At 38.4% G+C, this 19,612-nt stretch overlaps 1 protein-coding gene across 1 annotated transcript in view; it reads left to right on the plus strand.

The window, feature by feature from the left end:
- ALG6 (ALG6 alpha-1,3-glucosyltransferase) overlaps window positions 1–19,612 on the plus strand; it is a 692,991-nt gene that overhangs the window by 426,920 nt on the left and 246,459 nt on the right. Inside the window, exons 5-6 of the mRNA XM_044085553.1 lie at window positions 9,857–9,939; window positions 10,919–10,983. Of these exons, the coding sequence (XP_043941488.1) occupies window positions 9,857–9,939; window positions 10,919–10,983 (148 nt within the window). The remainder of the gene's footprint in view (window positions 1–9,856; window positions 9,940–10,918; window positions 10,984–19,612) is intronic.

Here is a 19,612-nt window from a genome sequence, read left to right on the forward strand (position 1 = left end):
AGGTGATTGACCTCTATTCTTACTATTTTGTTATTATTTGTATTATTGTATATATTATTATATGTATATGTGTGTGTGTAATTTTTTCATTCATCGTGGGAGCCCCTTTTTGTGGAAACTGGTTCAGCTGCATTATTTCCAATTTTTAAAATAATATGGTCCATGGTAAATCAGGCAATGGAAAAATTCTGTGGTGCCCCCCCTTCCGTTGATGCCCTAAGCACGTGCTTATTTTACTTAATGGCTAATCCATCCCTGATATCAATCCTACTTAATCCAGGTACAAATAAAGAACACTGCCCTAAACCAGATGCCCTTCCATCCCTAGTAGCTGAAGATTTCAACAAGTACTTTTTGAAATCCATAGCTGACTTACTGTCAGACACCTCCAACACCAGACCTTCCCACTCCACCACCAATAATATCTCATCTATCACTATCTATCTGTGCACTAAAACGGACATAAACCCCGCCAATAACAACCTAACCACTTTCTCATTTCAGCCCATACCTACAACTACCATTAGAATACTGCTGCTAAAACTAAAACCTTGCTCCACCTCAGTAGATAATCTCCTACCACAATACCTTAAACTAGCCACTGATTCTATCGCCTACCCAGTCAGTTTCCTAATCAATAGATCTAGGTCAGAAACTCTAGTTCCTATCATATGGAAAATGACCCGTATCACCCCCATCCACAAAGGAGGAAACTTCATAGAACCTTCCAATTTCATGCCCATATCTATTCTACTATATCCAAAATTCCTGAAAGATTTATCCACCAACAGTTAATGCAATACTTACTGCAAAATAATCTATTCACACCAACTAACACAGTTTCCGCACTGACCATAATGCATCCGCCGCCTTAATATACTTTACATACACTCTCAACAGGGCTAGAGAAGCAGGAAACTATGCATCTGCAGTATTCCTTGACCTGTCTAAAGCCTTTGATACTGTCTGTCACCCCTTACTTCTCAAAACACTCTTCGAATTAGGATTTTCCCATACTACAGTACAGTGGTTTCAAAGTTGCTTACATGATAGGAAACAAGCTGTAAAGTGATCATGTGAACTTCCCCCTTTCTCCATAACCCTGCAGAAGTCCCACAAGGCTCCATCCTAGGCCCTCTACTGTTTAATATATTCACAAACAATCTACATACTTCCTCTTCTCCTGGAACTCTCATTCAATATGCAGACGATTCCACTATTTTCTGCATGTCTTGCACACTTGCCAAACTACTCTCCAACATGCAAAACTCTTTCAGTACCTCAGAAACCTGGCTTACAAATGCTCAACTTTTCCTTAATCCTAAGAAAACCAAATTTGTCCTCTTAGAGCAAACAAAAAAAAGCAACACCTTTGACGTAGATCAGTTCAAAATATACTTGGCAGATAATACACTGATTGAAATAGTGCAGCACACCAAACTTCCTGGAGTCATTATTGATAATCAACTGAGATTTGACCTCCACATCCAGCAGAATATAAAAACAAAAAAAAACTCGGCAGAAATTCGGATTCTCTACAGAAATAAACATTTCCTCAGAACTTCGACCAAAGTCACCCTGGCAAAAACTCTCCTGCTTCCCTCCCTATTTCTACCCAACTTACAAACTTCTATTAAATCCAAAATGGAACAGTGCTATAACAAAGTGGCAAAGTTTGCCACAAACTCTAAATACCTTTCACATCACTGTAGATCACTACTAGAACTTAACTGGCTTGAACTCCCCAGTCAACTCCACTATATTCAGCTATTAACTATGCACAACTTAATCTACAAGCCCTCTGCCTGTCCAGCACTACGCAACCTAGTCAAACCATACCAACCAAACAAAACAGGACAGCAAGACAGTGTCTCTACTCATACTCTGTCACAAAGCTATGGAATTCTGTCCCCCTAGCTTCTAGATCAATTTCAAACCTAGCAGTCTTCAACGCTTCATTAAAACAAAATCTAAATAACACACAGCTGTGCACCTGCACAACTCCAGGTTAATCTCGCTTCTAATTCAGCTCCTATGCACAGCTCCCACCATCTTCACCTATATTCAGTTGGTTTATTTGTTTGCTTGTACTTTCACTGTTTTTGGAACTCCCACTAATCTGTGCTAGGAAACTGTAATATAGTTTGTCTTTATTTGAATTTATGAGCTAGAACTATAAGATATTGAGTGCTATGTTTGTTTGTATTGTTACAAATGTCTGTAGCTGTTGTTTTTTCTCCAGGCCTCCACTGAAAATGGGTTCTGTTGATCTTGTTGGACTATCCTGGTAAACACGTCAGTGTGGTTTCAGCACTGTCCTCCACTTGATTTCCTAGTTTCTTTCCTTCCATGCCTCACACTCAAACTTCAGTGGTGGATTCATCAGCTTTTTTTTCCACCCAGGGCCTCCTTTTCAACCTCTAGCCCCATCTCAGGAACTGTTTTCTGATACCTCGGACAGGGGGTTTGGAGTATCCTTCGGTTCCCTCAAGGTCTAGTGTCTCTGGCCTCCTCCTCAGAGGTTAGATCACATTAACATAAAGTAGATGAGAGCTCTCCTTTTAGGTCTTCAGGCGTTTCATTCCCTCTTTCTTCCAGGGCCTCTCAGTCTTCACAGACAATAACACAGTGATGTGGTATATATGAACTAGCAAGGGGGGGCACAGTCCTACCTTCTTTGCAGACTTGTTCTTCAGGTCTGGGATCTAGTGGTCCAATATCGAGTGACTCTACAAGCTGTCAACATTCCTTCAGAGCAAAATATTATGGCAGATGCCTTAAACAGGTCCAGTGCACAGGCTTATTAATGGATGCTTCACAGAGATGTATTTCTGGACATTGTCCATCAGTGGGGTACTCAACAGGTAGATCTTTTTGCCTCCCCTCTGAACAGATACCTTCCTCTTTCCTGTGCCAGAGTCCCAAGCCCTTTGGTCTGGAAGGTGGACTCACTATCTTTTTCCTTGGAAGGGGATGTTTCTCTACATCTTTCCTCCCCCTTCCTTTGATTCTGAGGCTCCTGCTTAAGATCAAGCAAGACTCTCCCAAAGTATTGCTGGTAACAGACAGAATTGGTTCCCCCTTCTTCACAAAGCCAAGAGCAATCACCATTAAGTTACCTCACAAGGCGGACCTTCCCACTTAAGACAAGGGGTCTCTGATCCATCCTCACTTGTCTACTCTTCAGCTGACACTGTGGGTGATAGGATTTTGATTTCTTTTAGGCAGCACTTTAGCCAGGAAACCCACTACCAGGAAATTACATTTGTCCAAATAGAAGAGATTTTCTATCTGGTGCCTTTCTCGTAACTATTACCTTTTCAGTGGGGATCTCTTTGGTTCTGTCTTATTTGTGTGAATTGAGACATGCTGGATTGGTATTTTCTTTTCTTAAAATTCACCTTTCAACTCTTTCTGCTTGTCTACCCTTGACTCCTCCTCCTACCTCTAGGTTTGTGGTTGAACAATTTCATAAATCTTCCTTCATATCAGGCTTCCCAGGAAACGTATTCCACCTTCCTGGAACCTCAATTCGTGAAAATTAGACTCTGGCTTCTTTTGAGCCTGCAGCTTCAACTTCCTTGCAAATTGTACGACTGTTTTTCTTTTGGCTCTTACTTCAGCTAAACGAGTCTCTGAACTGCAGGCTGTTATGGCTGTTCCTCCTTTCTTGTTTTTTCATAGGGACAAATTGTCTTTTCATACTAACCTTTTCCTTCTTTTATGCCCAATGTGGTTAATGAGTTGTCTCTTAATCAGTCAATTAATTTGCCCTCCTTTTTCCTTCTCTGCAGTCTGCTAGTGATAAGGATCTTCACACCCTGGATTTGCACAGGCAGCTCAGATATTATTTGGATAAGACTAAGGTCATTTGCAAATCTGAGCAACTTTTTATTTCCCTTCTTCCCTGATCTCTGGGTTTGGTTGTTTTTAAGCAAATCATATCCTCCTGCACCTCTAAGAACATTTCCTTTTGTTATTCCTTTCATGATAAATGTCTTTCTGTCTCTGTAAAGGCTCATTTTGCTATAGCAGTTGCCTCCTCTGGTTCCTTTTTCAAAGGATTGGATACTAGTTCCATCCTTGAGGCTGCCACTTGGACTTCTCTCCATACCTTTACTAAGCATTGCAAGTTGGATGTTGTTTCCAAGGCAAGAGCTGGCTTTTCCAGAGATATCCTTCATGGGTTTTTAGAGTGCTATTCTGTGCCTTCCTTCTCCCAAGTTTCCTGTTGAGCTTTTGTACTCTCCCTTATGTTAAGAATACTGCAACAGTGATATGGAAGGACAAAGTACAGTTGTGTCAAATCTTACCAAAGCAGTAGATGTCCTTATGTCTTCACTGTTGAAGTATTTGCCCGCCTCTCCTTTTATTTCTGCGCTGCACTATTCCTTCTGCCTTCCTGGCCTATAAATCTTTTCTTTTTTTTCTTCATATAGTTGCAAGTATTTCTCCGAGGTCCTAGGACTGATTGTTCCTCCTGGGGCTTTTCAGTTCTGAGGTATGTACATCTGTATGTCACCTTTACATTCTATGCCTTGAGCAAGAAGCATATGTGTGGCATATGACATAAGCAACCTCCACCCCCTAACACAACCCAAGTGACGCATAGCCCATAAACCTCCACCCGCTAACACAACCCAAGTGACGCATAACCCACAAACTCAGTGTGCCACTCAACCACAGCCCATAAGGCATAACAACATACCCAACACTCTAGTCATAGGTGACTCTATAGTCAGGTACACTGATGTTCCACTCACAAGGCTAAACTAGGAGAAAATTACTGTCAGCTGCCTGTCGGGTGCCAGGATCCGCCACATAACACACGCACTCACGCCACTCCACAACAAGTACAAGTATGAATCTGTCATTGTCCATGTTGGTGTGAATGACCTGAGAAGTACCTCCCTGGACTACATGAAAAGAGACGTGGAAGAGCTTGTCCGATCTTGTAGCCCAGGCAGGTATGACCCTAGCCCTGAGTAGCATCCTGCCATCACCCAGAATGATACCACAGTACAAGGACAAAATGATTGACTTTAACAATTGGCGAAGATTCTGGTGTCATTCTAAGGGGATCCAGTATCTGTCTGCCTGGGATGACATGATCGACAAACCACGATGCTTTGCCAGAGATGGTCTGCACCTGTTGCCCTTGGGATTCCGAATACTAGCTAAGACTCTTGCCACCCCTATAGTGCCTTTTTTAGGCAAGGTTCAAATGACAAATTCACCACTGTAACAGGTACAAGCAAGCAAAATCTGAGGGTAATGCTACTCAATGCTAGAAGTCTAAACCTCAAAATGCACTCACTCTAGGCATGCCTTAAAATGGAGAACATCGACATCTGTGCAGTGACAGAGACTTGGTTCAAGGCTCCAGAGAGCACCCCTGTATTACCAGGCTATAATTCATACCACACCTTTCGGCCACCTAACCTGGACCGAAACACTAAAAGTGGAGGAGTGTCCATTTTCATTAAGGATATCCATACCTCCAGGCTAGTTGCTCGGCATAATGCATCCGAGATTATCCAAGTGCAGCTAACTCTAAGCTAGACTGCAATCCAAATTATAGCTTGCTACAGATCCCCCACCATGCCCCAGGATTTCCACTCCTCATTTCTTGATGCACTGGAAAATATTAGGGCACAACCTAACACCCTAAAATGGGCGATTTCAACTACCTCACCATTAACTGGCAAAACTACTCATGTACCAACACTTGTGCTCACCGTTTTCTGGAATGCATAAATTCCAATGCCTTGGATCAACTTATCCACACCCCTACCAAGGGCAGGAATATCCCAGAATTGGTCATTACCAACTTGGGCAACCGGTGTTCCACACCAGAGGTCAATTCCTCGTTGGTCAGATCCGACTGCAAGCTAATCACCCTAGACATCCACATCCTGCCAAAGCCAACTTCATGCTTCTTAAGACAGAAGTGGCAAACTTCACGACACCCATGCTGATGGACAATAGAGGTACAACTGCTGAATCCTACAAAAATGCACTTTATAAGCATTTACACGAGTGCATGGATCATGCAATCCCTACCAGAACCAAGATACTATCCTCCAAAAACAGGAAGCCAATCTGACGGTCCCCTGCCATAAACAAACTCTACAACAGAAGAAAGAAACTGTTGCAAAAGAGAGTAAAATCCCATAACTGGAAGAACTCCCTGGTCAGCCTCCGTAAGAAGCTAAGATCCTTCATAAAATCCTCCAAAGCTAGTTATGGAAACAAAATTGCCACTTATTCTAAAGACAACCACAAAGCATTCTATAGCTGTGTCAAAAATCTCAATGGCAATACTCAGATCTGCTCTGAGTTACAGCACAATGGCACTAAATATACAGAACCAGCTGATATTGCCAACATCCTGGCAGATAGGTTCATTGCTAAGTTTACCCCCTTCTCATCCCCTAAAGGCCCCATCGCTGTACCAGAAGAATGCAAAGTTCCTGTAATCACGGCTGCACAGGTAAAAAACACACTCTCCAAAGCCAAGAACAAAGTATCCATGGGACCTGACAACATCCCAGGCTGCATTCTACATGAACTACAAAACGAACTGGCACCCCACCTAAGTACCATGTTCAATCATAGCCTCATCTCAGGCTTTGTGCCCACTGAATGGCACACAGTGACGGTTATCTCACTCCATAAAGGGGGAGCCACCACGGACCCTGGGAACTACCGCCCCATTAGCCTGACAAGTCTGGTCTGCAAGGCTATAGAACGTATCATCATGGAACTTATAAACAATGACATTGGTAATCTCCAAACTATGGACCCCACCTAGGTTGGGTTTGTAAAAGGCAGATAATGTCTCCTAAACCTGATAGACTTCTTTGAAGCGGTCACCAAAGCCGTAGATTAGGATAAGGTGGTTCACACAGGTTATCTAGATCTCGCCAAGGCTTTTGACACCATCCCTCACTCTGGAATTATAGATAAACTCACTAAACTAAGTATAAATCCCTATGTCACAAGATGGGTTGCCAACTGGCTCACTGACAGAACCCACACTGTGAAAGTAGCAGACTCCAAATCCAACTTCAGACCAGTGACAAGTGGAATACCACAGGGTTCAGTCCTGGGTCCTCTCCTGTTTGGTATCTACTTCTCTGAAGTACAGGCTAACACAGAAGGTCTGGCTAACTAAGTTCGCAGATGACTGCAAACTAGGAGCCGTAATCAAAACTCTTAACGATGTGGACATTCTACAAAAGGGCCTCAGTGAGACCAATGCCTGGTGTCAAAGCCATGGCCTCAAGCTCAATGCATAAAAGTACATTGTCATCCCTTTTGGTAAAAACTCTGTACCCATGAATTACCACATAGGCGGTAGTCTACTTAACACCAAAAGTGTGATAAGAGACCTTGGGACACAGTTGGACAACAGTCTCTCCTTTGATAATCACATCGCCACAGTAGTCAGGAAATCCTTCTCTGTGGCACACAGTCATCGCAAAAGGTTTGTCATTCAGGAAAAAAGAGGTCATTGTTTCCCTCTTCTCGTCACTCATTAGACCCATTATATAGTACAACGCCCCTTTTGGTATGTGCCTCACAAGACATCTACAATAACTGGAAAGGCCGTAGAAATCCCTTACAAAGAGGATTACCGGCCTCAAACAGATGCCCTACGCAGACCGTCTCAAAAAATTCCAGCTTTACTCCTTCGCATATCGCCTACTCAGAGGTGATCTCTGCCTAATATACAAAGCTATGTCAGACCCAGAGCTGTTGGACATGCTCCACTTAAAGAAATCCCAATCCCTCTGAGCTACATGCTCTAGGGATCTAAACCTTGTCACCACAATAAACAGAACATGCTGGAGGTGTAGATTCCTGTCCCAGAGACTTCCCATACTCTGGAACAAACTACCTGTCTATATCAAACAAAGCTCCTCATTAGCACTCTTCAAGAAAAATCGTGATGATTGGATGGGGAGATAGAAAATTCACCCAGGGGATCACTTCTGTGGCTCTGCTCGACAGAGGCACAGGAAAATAATTTTCTTGGGTGGCGAAAGCCAGGGTACCTTTTGGCTAGGCTTATATAAGCCCTAGGGCCAATAGCCTAGTACCTACCTATGAACCTATAAATTCATAAGGCTTTGGTATACTGGCTGGAAGTTGGGCTACCCTTTGCAGGGAATACCATACATTAAGAATACTGCAGCAGTGAAGAGAAGAACATATACTGTTATGGTAAGATTTTACACAACTGTGGTGGTGCTGCGGTAGTGTTGATGCCTCACAGTAAGACGACGTCTTGTTCGATTCTCAGCTAAAGCATCTTCTGTGTGGAGACATGCGTGAATGGGGGTATCTTCGTTGAAGGTTGTGCGTCAGAGCTGGTAACTCGGCATGTAAAAATCTACTGCCAGTCATTAGCGGACCGGAGTTCCGCTGTGGCGACCCCTAACCGGGAAAAGCAGAAAGATACAACACCAACAACTATCTTTAAAAAGGAGAGAAGAAAGTAAGCATTTCACTATTGAGCTTTGTGGAACTCTAGCCTGTAAATTGTCTCATTTACAACATACCCCACATCTTTCAATCTCCAAGAATTATAAATCAGAGCACTGGCCTTTAAAATTCATAGCAAAGTGTCAGAAACAGGAACACTGTCTTATTTTTAAAATAGGTCTTTATATTCCAGACCCTATATAGTTAGTGATGGGTATCTTTGTAAAGTATTGCTTTATTTGTGTAATAAAAGTCTGACATTATGAAGAACATAAGTAAATCTAAGAGGAACATTAAACCTGAAAGCTAAAGTCATAGCATTATGCCCAAATTGTAGAAGTTGAGAGGTATGATACCCACAGTTTCAGTGAATCCCAGTAGTACTTTTCTGAAGATAATACACTGTGGCAATGTTTATAAATTGTAAAGTTGTGGCAGGGTGTGCTTGTTTAGCATATAAAGTACTAATGAGTGAGCCAGAGAACCAGATACATGTTTTAGGTATATAAATAAGGTTCTGGATATGCATCTGTTCCCATATCAGAGCTCATGGTATCACATAAAGATAGTACATCTGTAAGAATGCTAAAGTCTTTTCTGAACTTTTTGTTGATTCTAATGATTACATATTTGTTGGTGAAGTTTAATGCCTACATGAAACTTTACTTCTTCAAAAGTTTGATGTAGTCTAGAAAATCAGAGTGTGGTCTTAAGTTGTCTAGTCCTGTAATTTACTTTTAGAAGGGTTTTGCAGAGGCATGTTTCTTAGTTGTGGAGAGATAAGCATGTGACTTCTAGGTGCTGAAATAAAATTTGCAGCTATTTTAAGTATGTGGAGAGGCCACAGGAGTATATCAGTTGGAAGACTAATTTTTAGGAAAATGTGACTTCAGAGCATGATAGTGTCCATTTTTTAAAACAACTGTTCAACATTTTGTAGGCTTGTCTCAGAGTAGTAGCTCTGTAGTCTATTCAATCAGCTCTGGGTAGGAAATCATTGATACAACATACTTATTTGTAGTTCCTTATCTGTGAGATGAAAGAAGGGTATCTTTTGAAAAATAGTCTTTCTTTTGCAGAAGATACCAATGTATTTGGCAGTTGGTGAAGGGGATTAAGGCTGTGAGTTGTTAACAAAAGCTACTTCATGTTGTACAGGGTTCGATTCAGTCAACTTTCATTTGCCTACTGTGTGACCTTGAACAAGTCACTTAACTAGATAGTGCTTTGGGGAAATTGGGGATTTTGGCTAGGCTCATTAATGGTCTGCATGCCTAGTAACTACGTATGAGCCTATATTTGAATTATTCTTTTTTTTTACATTTAAAAGTACTTGTGCAGTATTTTTAGTAATATTTTTCTTTAGTTTTTTTTGCAGATTTGATTGTGTACATATCAGCAGTATTTTTCTATGGTTTTTATCTGAATAAAAGTTCTGAAAAGAAGAAGGTAAGCTTTTACTTTCCTAATGATGTTATACTGCTAAATGTTGTGGGTGTCTGCCGTTTTATTACTTTTAGAAGGGTTTTGCAAAGGCATGTTACTTTTCATATAATTAGTAAAAAATTTACATTTTTCTTCTGAGGCAGTAAACTACTTCCATGTAGAGCTGTACTTGAATCTGTTTTATTCTTTAATATTGTAAAAATGGGACTTTATGTTGTTTTGACTTCACATTACTAAACAGTGCACTGAGATAAGAGAAAAATATTAACATTGTTTAGGTTTGAAAATGTCAAGTCCAGGTACATTCTTGCAGATTTGAAATCGGTCACATATTTAATTATAGAATAATATTAAACTTTAATTTGATTATACTTTCACATAATCATTTTGTTGTAGCAGCTTGTATCTTCATTTTCTTGGGACTTAGTGCAAGGGAGGGGAGTTAAATGTTTTTGCCCTATATACTATGTCATTTTGGGGTGTAACTGCTACCTTATTGTGTCTGAGAGCCACTTTTAGTTGTTTAACTGCATATTTGTAACGTACGCCTCACTGTGAGAACCACTTAATTATTCAACAGAGCAGAGTCCTTTAGGTGGAGTGAGAGTATAGACATGCTGTTTCATGCAGATCCCCCATGGAGTCAGTGAGTCCGGGTCAGGACATGAAACTGTTTCATGTAGTGTATCATTATATTAGATGCATGGTTTGTGTGTGTGTATTTTACTGAGTGAAGTTTACTTGTTTTCCTTCAACTACTCCTGTTTCCTTATGTCTTTCAAAAACATAATGATTAATTGTGTTGAACCCTGTTACCCTTGCTTTTATGGTCTGGTCTTGCCTGAAAAAGTCTAAGAAAGACCAGTTTGCTTATCCATTTGATAAGTAAACAAGCAAATTAATTATAGTGACAGATACTTTATTTATGTACTTACTCAGAACGTTCATATTTTCATATGTAGTGTTGTCTTTTGTTTTCTAGGTCTTCAACGTGTTGTGCATGTTGGTGTATCCAGGTCTCATTCTTATTGACTATGGTCATTTTCAGTATCCTTTTACAGAGTTGTGAATGATAATTGTGTCATATTTTTAAAGTACATAATCAACTATATCTTAATGTCTAAGCAGTAGCACCTGTTGCTTGCAAACCCTAATGTGTGACCATAGACGGTTCATATTTATGCTTGCTAGAGAGGAAGAACTTTGTAAGATTTGTTTTATTGTTTATTTTCATGAGAAACTGTGTCTTATGAGGCAACTGGTATGAATTTTCATCTGATGGGCACACAAGATCTGAGGTTTGCTGAGTCTGCATATTTGCCTAATTCATAATTAGGGCCTTGAAACTCTTAAGAGTTTAACAAAAGTAGAATAAAATAAATAACCAGGGTAGTCCAACTAGTCATGTGTATATTTTCAGGGAAGACCAAAGTTGCTATATATACAAATGGAAGAAATTTCATTATTCTCTCTGGGATTTGTGGGGATGGCAGAAGACTAATATGGAGATAGCAAATATGCAGTACAGAGTGAGACTAGAGTAAGAAAAATAATCTCTGCACATTGTGGAGAATAAATCGGATTTGACAGATTAAAGCCTAGAGAGCATGTGCTGTGGCAGTTTAGAGGAAGGATTGCCAGTGTCAGATTTTCTGGAACTGTAGAGGAGTTCTAAGCCACCGTGTCATGGTCTGAGATGGCCGGGGGACTTAAAGAAGGAGGTGTAGTAAGTATTACCTGGGACATTGTAGGATTTTTAAAAAAATTGTGTTTTTTCTGACCAGTTCACAATAATGGTGAATATAGATGATGCGCAAGTTAACATTAAGAAGAGAATATGTAAACTAGACTGTTATTAGAAAAAACAAAAGTATGTAGGAAAAGCTGCACATAGATCATTATGGTATGAAGCCATTTTATGAGACGTGGTTGAAATGGTGGCAAGCATTAAAATCTAAGTTAAGAAAATGTATATTAATAAAAGTGAGACAAGCCAGTAAGAAAAGGATTGTTTCAGGAATGGTAAATTGACAAGCATGAAGGGATATAGTAAGTTTACTGCAAAGAAGGGAGTCTCAGAGATATTTGCTAATTGGAGACCTAGTACACTTATGACCAGTGACTATAAAGCATTAGCAAGTGGTATATAGTATATAATAACTGCGTATATGCCAGGAATTATTTAAGAAATAGATTATTTAGGCAAAAGGATGACGTGAATGAAATCTGTGTAAAGGATGTAATTGAAGAAATAAGAACTAGAAAGGATTGAAGGATTGATTTTTTTTTTTTTTTGTTTACAGCTTTGGAGGAAAAAAAAAACAAATTTCACATGAAGAAATTCTTAAGAGTTGAATATGCTGGGAATGGATGAGGAATTCATGTGCAAGGCCTATAGTGAATGAAAGTGTAGGAATAAGAGCAATATAAGAGGTGATCCTCTTCATCCCGTCCTTCCAATCTGACTTGCGGGTCCTTGAGCTACGGGTCTATGTTAAATCATCGAACGCTTAAAAAAAGTGAACGATGATTTATCGAATGCATGTAAGTGAAAGCTTACAATCTCAAACTCTTAGAGCAGTGATTTTTTTTTCCAAGGAAAAAAATCGCTGTTCCACAAAACAAAAAAAAATTTTAAAACATTATATAAGGGGGGGGGGGGCTTTGCACCCCACACCTCCCCCACTTAAATATACCAACTCCGAGATTGCACTACAGTCACAGTAAAGGAAGCGGACAAGTGATTTCTTTCCCAGAGAAAGAATTCACTTATATGCCATTTCACTATTTCGCCTTTTCGTGCTTTCAAGTTCGATCGACGCATTTGAAAGAATGCGTATTCGATCATTTAATAGGAACCCTTGAGCTACAAGTTGGATCCAAGCCAGCAAAACTAGTGCTCCTTTAAATTTGTTCCTACACATAATACAGCAGGTTGTGAAGCTTCCTCAGATCTCATTTGCCCAGATTGTGACACTCCTGAGATCTCATTTGTCACCTCAGCATTTAGAAGAGGTTGCATTCTGCACAAAAGCTAATTCTCCATCTTTTACAAAATGTATTATTTAGTTATTTCATGATCTTTCTATAACATTTTGCATATTCAAGTTTTTCCGTTTCTTTAATTCTGTGCTCCTTTTTAATCCATTTTTTTACAATTTTTCCTTCCTTGGTGAGACAGCATTAGACCTAAAGATTAGATTTTTCTGTCTTTCTGTGCTGAGTAGTTGTGTAATATTACAATATAAATCTCCGTATGGTTCCTGAAGAGTCTTGCAGTCAATCAAAGCAGTCAATATAGTAAAAACACTGCAGAACTCACCACCAATGCTGGAATAACACCTTTATTTAATGAAACAAACAAACAGATGAGCGCTTTCACATACTAAGTACGCTTCTTCAGATCTATTTTACTGAGCTCACATTCTTGCTTATATACACAGATTAGAACCAACGTATTATGCAATTATTCAGTCAATCATTCTTGCTAAAAGCATCTTTTAAAAGGGGCACGCCAAAACTTATTTTGGATAAAACAATAAGGGAGAGCTTGTGAAGCCATTAGTATATAGTGAGTGTCTATTCCATGAATACCCTTGGTTAAACACCATTCAATCAAATAAATTGATCATGAAATATATGTTAATACAAGAATATAAATATACATATAAAAATATTATTTCAATAAATATATATATATAAATATAAATAATACATCTATAAATATCTATATAAAAACTAGATTGCTGCTAATATATGTATAAAATCAATATATATATGTATAATATAATGAATGTACATCATATTAATGAAAAATGATATAAACTTTCTATTCCATTCATAATAAAACAAAATGAAATATATACATAAATATGTAAAAAACACACGTCTAAAACCATTGTTATAAATATAAGGTATATGCAATATATAAAAATATATACAATAAATAAATAAATAAAACATGATGACAATTAATTGTGAATAATCAATAGTGAAGGACTCATTAATGCTATATAAAGGCTATAGAAACTATATAAAGGCCTCATAAAACTTCATAAAACCTCATAAAAAACTCTGTATAACACTTACTTATGCAAACTTTAAAGAATATTTACTATATCAAAGGCAGGCCAAAAACATGTGTCAATGTGACCAGAAATGTGCTTGTCCAAAAATTATGAATATCAAATAAAGCCATAGATTAGATACGGAACTACCTATGCATCAAAAAATGAATGCTCTGGTTCACCAAGTAAAATATACTTGGATATAAGGGGTAACATTGCTACTACGTCCATATATACTATCTTAATATTTATTTGTATACCCTGGCTTCTAAGATTGGTTTCAGAGATATAGTTTGATTTAAACCAGGGGGTAAATGTGCCCCCATCCTCAAAATCCAATCTAATTCTGTGGTAGCTAACAAGTTCACATTATCACCCCATCTCTTATTAATGTGTACTACTTGTAGCACCCTAAAGCTAAACATATGTTGTTCATGTTCGAGAATATGTCTGGCCAAAGCATTCGTCTCCTTGCGTTTCCTGATATCATAGACGTGATTATAGATCCTCTGTTTAAGTTTCCTCTTAGTCATGCCTATATAGAATGCATCACACTGCAGGCAGGTGGCTAAATATATCACATTTTTGGTGTCACATGTAGTGTTGCATTTAGGAGAAAATGTAAAATCCATGTTTGGATGTTCAAAAACTTGTATGGTTGTTATATACTGGCACATATTGCATTTGCCACATGGAAAAAGAGCAATATAAGAGGTGATCCTCTTCATCCCGTCCTTCCAATCTGACTTGCGGGTCCTTGAGCTACGGGTCTATGTTAAATCATCGAACGCTTAAAAAAAGTGAACAATGATTTATCGAATGCATGTAAGTGAAAGCTTACAATCTCAAACTCTTAGAGCAGTGATTTTTTTTTCCAAGGGAAAAAATCGCTGTTCCACAAAACAAAAAAAAATTTTAAAACATTATATAAGGGGGGGGGGCCTTTGCACCCCACACCTCCCCCACTTAAATATACCAACTCCGAGATTGCACTACAGTCACGAAAATGGCAAAGTAAAGGAAGCGGACAAGTGATTTCTTTCCCAGAGAAAGAATTCACTTATATGCCATTTCACTATTTCGCCTTTTCGTGCTTTCAAGTTCGATCGACGCATTTGAAAGAATGCATATTCGATCATTTAATAGGAACCCTTGAGCTACAAGTTGGATCCAAGCCAGCAAAACTAGTGCTCCTTTAAATTTGTTCCTACACATAATACAGCAGGTTGTGAAGCTTCCTCAGATCTCATTTGCCCAGATTGTGACACTCCTGTTAGATCTCATTTGTCACCTCAGCATTTAGAAGAGGTTGCATTCTGCACAAAAGCTAATTCTCCATCTTTTACAAAATGTATTATTTAGTTATTTCATGATCTTTCTATAACATTTTGCATAGTCAAGTTTTTCCCTGTTTCTTGAATTCTGAGCTCCTTTTTAATCCATTTTTTTTTACAATTTTTACTTCCTCGGTGAGACAGCATTAGACCTAAAGATTAGATTTTTCTGTCTTTCTGTGCTGAGTAGTTGTGTAATATGTATACATACACCTAGAGTTATACTTTCCTTTTTCTAGTAGTTGCTTTTCTTCTTGTTATTATTGTTGATGGTTGTTTAATGGTGTATTGCTAGCTATGGAGGGTAGCAGACAGACAAAGAAAAGAGCTTCAAGAAGTGCCTTCAGTGTAGACACGAAGTCCCTCTACAGGATTCACACAATCAGTGTGTTTGTCTTGAGTGTAGAACATCTTACAACTGACTGCTCCAACTGCAAGGCATTTTGGTCAAAGCCTTCTCAGCTAGGAGGAACAAATTAGTGATTAAGGGCTTGCTGCCACCAGATCCAAAAGCAGATAAGCACAAAAAAGATAGAGATGGTCACAGCAAGGAAGAAGGTCCAAAAGCAAGGCCTGGGATCAAGATTCCAAGTAGAGAAAATTAGAGGAATCCCCTGGTGCCAGACCCTAAAAATTTATCATGTTAGAGCCAACTAGTTTTTCAGCAATATCTATATCTTCGACTGAGCCAATTGTTATTGAAGATAAGTCACCTAGGCACATGATTCGAGGTACCTATACTGAGAGGAAGCTCACAGGATTCTCTTCTCAGCCACTATCTCATCCAGACCCATTTCGTGTTGTGCAATTTTCTGTATCAGAGTCATTGACCTTCACGGCTATGAAACTGATCACTGCCTTGGATCCATCTGCTATGTCAGGCTTGGGGATCTCTTTATCAAAGCTGCCTATCCTCTGTGGAGAGGGCAGCAGCAGCAGTCAACAGGAGTTCCTTGGAACAGCCAGATATGGGTTTAGGCTTTGAGGTTACAGGGAAGATTAGTCTGTCCTGCAAGAGCTGTTATGCAGGCTCCACCAGTGGCATCCCCCTCCTCAACACCCTTCTATTTCTGTTATAACTCTGTCATACTTCCAGGATTAGAGTTGAACGGTTATCTATTGTGATGATGTGAAGTATTGCCAGCTATGCCAGGCAGGGCAGTGGATGTTTAACATATGCCCCTTAGCTGGAATTATGTAAAGATTTATATGTAATTTGTGTATCAAACTGATTTGTACAGATGCTTGTATTGAAAAATGTATTTGTAAAGCTGCTTGTGTTAAAAAATGTACCAACAGTGGGTCCTGACTGTATTGTAACGAAGGACATTACGTATGTTAACTAGATACTGGACGAGAAGAGATTAATCTCAGTCTAGCTAACTTTGGAAAATAGCAAGAAGTTAAATTACTTAAGGCAGGCCATTAAGATTGTATCTTACAGTTCTGACTGCAGCCAGAGATTAAATGACTGTTCCAGAGGATGGTTTATTAGCTTCTGTAGGAAGAATGGAAGTGTTTTATGGTTTTTACAGCTTCCAGATCCTATAACACATCTCAGCAAAGCTCCATTCTTGTGTATGGTAACACATATGTGCTAAATTCTGGTTCAGATTCTAGCAGTGGGGGTAGCATGTGAACCAGAAGTCAGATGACAGATGTAATTGATGTCATTCTATAATCTAGGACAAAAATAATGTTTTAATGCTAGATGAGAGAGAAGTGTCAGGGCATTCTGTTTTTGGAACCTGACAAGAAGGACCCCTCACCTACTTCATCTTGCCTTGTTCTAGTAAGTGACCAGGGACTAGTAATTATTTATATCAATCAGGAAAATATAGTGAGATTAGTTTAATACTATTTTTCTGTGTCTGTTTGACTCTGTTCATCTGTTTTGTCTTGATATTTCCTGTGATTGAAATTCAGTTGTTTATTGTAAACAGATGATTAGTACTTTCATTTTTTTTTTTATTATTATTTATTATTAAATATATTTAAACTTTTCATTGTGGCTGGTCCTTTAGAGAATATTTGTACCTTTGGGAGTACATTTATCTATTTATGACTCTGTGGCCACTCCTGAAAGCCTTACTGCATTGCTCAAACAGTACCATTTTTACTAATATTGATTTCACTTAGTACAATAGGGTACCTATGCAAGAGCCTTAGAGTAGCTGGCTTTGGAATGTCTGGTGGCAGTAACTACCTTATAGTGTGGGCAAAAGCGGGCATAGCTAGTAAATCTGTGACAGCCTTTCCCAGGTGTGTGTGCGTGAAAATCAAATCTTAGAGTGTGTGTGTCAGCTGCTTAGAACAGGGACACAAAGGACTGGTTTCACAGAGAGGGAGCTGGAGGACTTGGCTTGGACACTTGGCTTTGGACTCATCTCTGTAGCTGTGCCAGTGGGGAGTCCTAATGGGGACCTGGAGAAAGACAGAGAGAGAGAGAAAGAAATCCAGACCCTGGACTGAGTGTCTTAAGGGAAATTGTGCTTCATGCAGAGAGCTGCATCTGGAAATGCTGTGTGCGTCTATTTTTGTTCCAAGCAAATGACCCTCTCCACTGTCAATGATGAGGATTCAGGCTTCTTGATTACTGGCCCAGAGAGGGGACTTCACACTGTCTGCAGCTGATCAGAAAGACTCCAGATCAGAGTATAATTTGACATCCTGTGGGCAGGGCCGGATTTAGATGAAAAGAGGCCCTAGGCTATTCCACTTATGAGGCCCTTTCACCTCCCATTTTTAAGTTTGTAAATTACATGAGAGATAATAAAATACATCATTACTGTGATATATATCAATATGTTAAATGAAACATGTTGTGATTGGTACTAACCTTTATAAAAAATGTGGCACTGATAATAAATAAAAAAAAGTCGGGAACACTTATTTGGACATTTATTCTCAGCACCATATATAGTACTTGTAACAATAACTAATCAAACATAACACACAACATTTACAAAGAAACAAAATTCAAATAATGAAAATCTTTGACTACGAAAATAAAATACGCAATAAAAATTATCATATTTTCTATCAAATTAAATATATTCAATACATTGAAGATGAAACCAAATTCAATTCAGATAAATTTATTTCATAATAATTCGCATTTAAAGTTTAAGTATGAATTATTATGAATTTTAAGTCTTAAACTAAACCAAAAATGGAACTTTATTCAAACAAAATCCAGATCACAAAAAAGAAAATATCAAATTGTATATCATATTAAATTTTATGTTAATAGTTATTTTATTTAAGAACTGATTCAATCCAAGTATACATTTAAAACGAAATAGTAGATTAGAAGAATTTCTTTCTAAACTTTTTCACGCAGAATTCTTCTATAAGTTCATCAAAATCTATTTTTCTGAAGGTCTTATTTTCGATGCACAAAATACTCAATGAAGACAACCTCGTCTGGGTCATTGTGCTTCTTACTTGATTTTTGATATTTTTAAGTCTTGAAAATGACCTTTCTCCAGTACAATTAGTGACTATTAAACTGAGAAACAGCCGTAAGATTGATTCCACATTGGGGAAGGCCATTTGAATATTTTCTTTGAATACTATTTGATACAAGTCTGTATGCGACAATGTGGAATTTTTTGAAGGCTTATGCGTTTGTCTCACATATGTGTGGAAATTAAATAGTTCTTCAGTAAGATTTTGGTTGACATCTGGGTATTCTTGCATTAACAGCTCAACACCTCTTTGAAGTTCTACTTTTGATAATGTAAGATCGGCAAGAAAGGAAAATATTTTCACTACATCATCATAAACAGAAGCTCTTCTTCCTAAATTTGATTCTAGTGCATCTAATATAGGAATAAATGATTTAATCCTAAATTTATCTCTTGAAGAGAGTTCGTCTAAGGCATCAGGGTCAGATGAATTTTCGTAATTCCCTTGCCTTTTACTTCTTATTATCCTTCTGGCAGTTCTATATTCAGTATTTGGCAACGTGTTTTTTGCTTGTTGCTCAAGTGCATCAAAATCTTCCCTAATTCCACATAAAATATCCAAAAGTGACCTGTACCAATCTGCACAACTACTCAGTAAAATATTAGGGCTTTGAAGAATTTTATTTACTTTTGAAAAATGTCTGAGTATTCGATTCCAGAAATGGAGCATAAACACGAATTCAGATTGTTCCATCTTCTCTAAAAGATTGTTGGCCCTCAATCTAGTATCACCCTTTGTATTATTATCTGAATATAAATAATTGAGTACATCGGTGATATCATTGTAATTTTCTAAAATAGCTTC

This window comes from Protopterus annectens, chromosome 10.part0 (assembly GCF_019279795.1).
Source record: "Protopterus annectens isolate FY-2018-M chromosome 10.part0, PAN1.0, whole genome shotgun sequence".
Classification (NCBI taxonomy): domain Eukaryota; kingdom Metazoa; phylum Chordata; order Ceratodontiformes; family Protopteridae; genus Protopterus; species Protopterus annectens.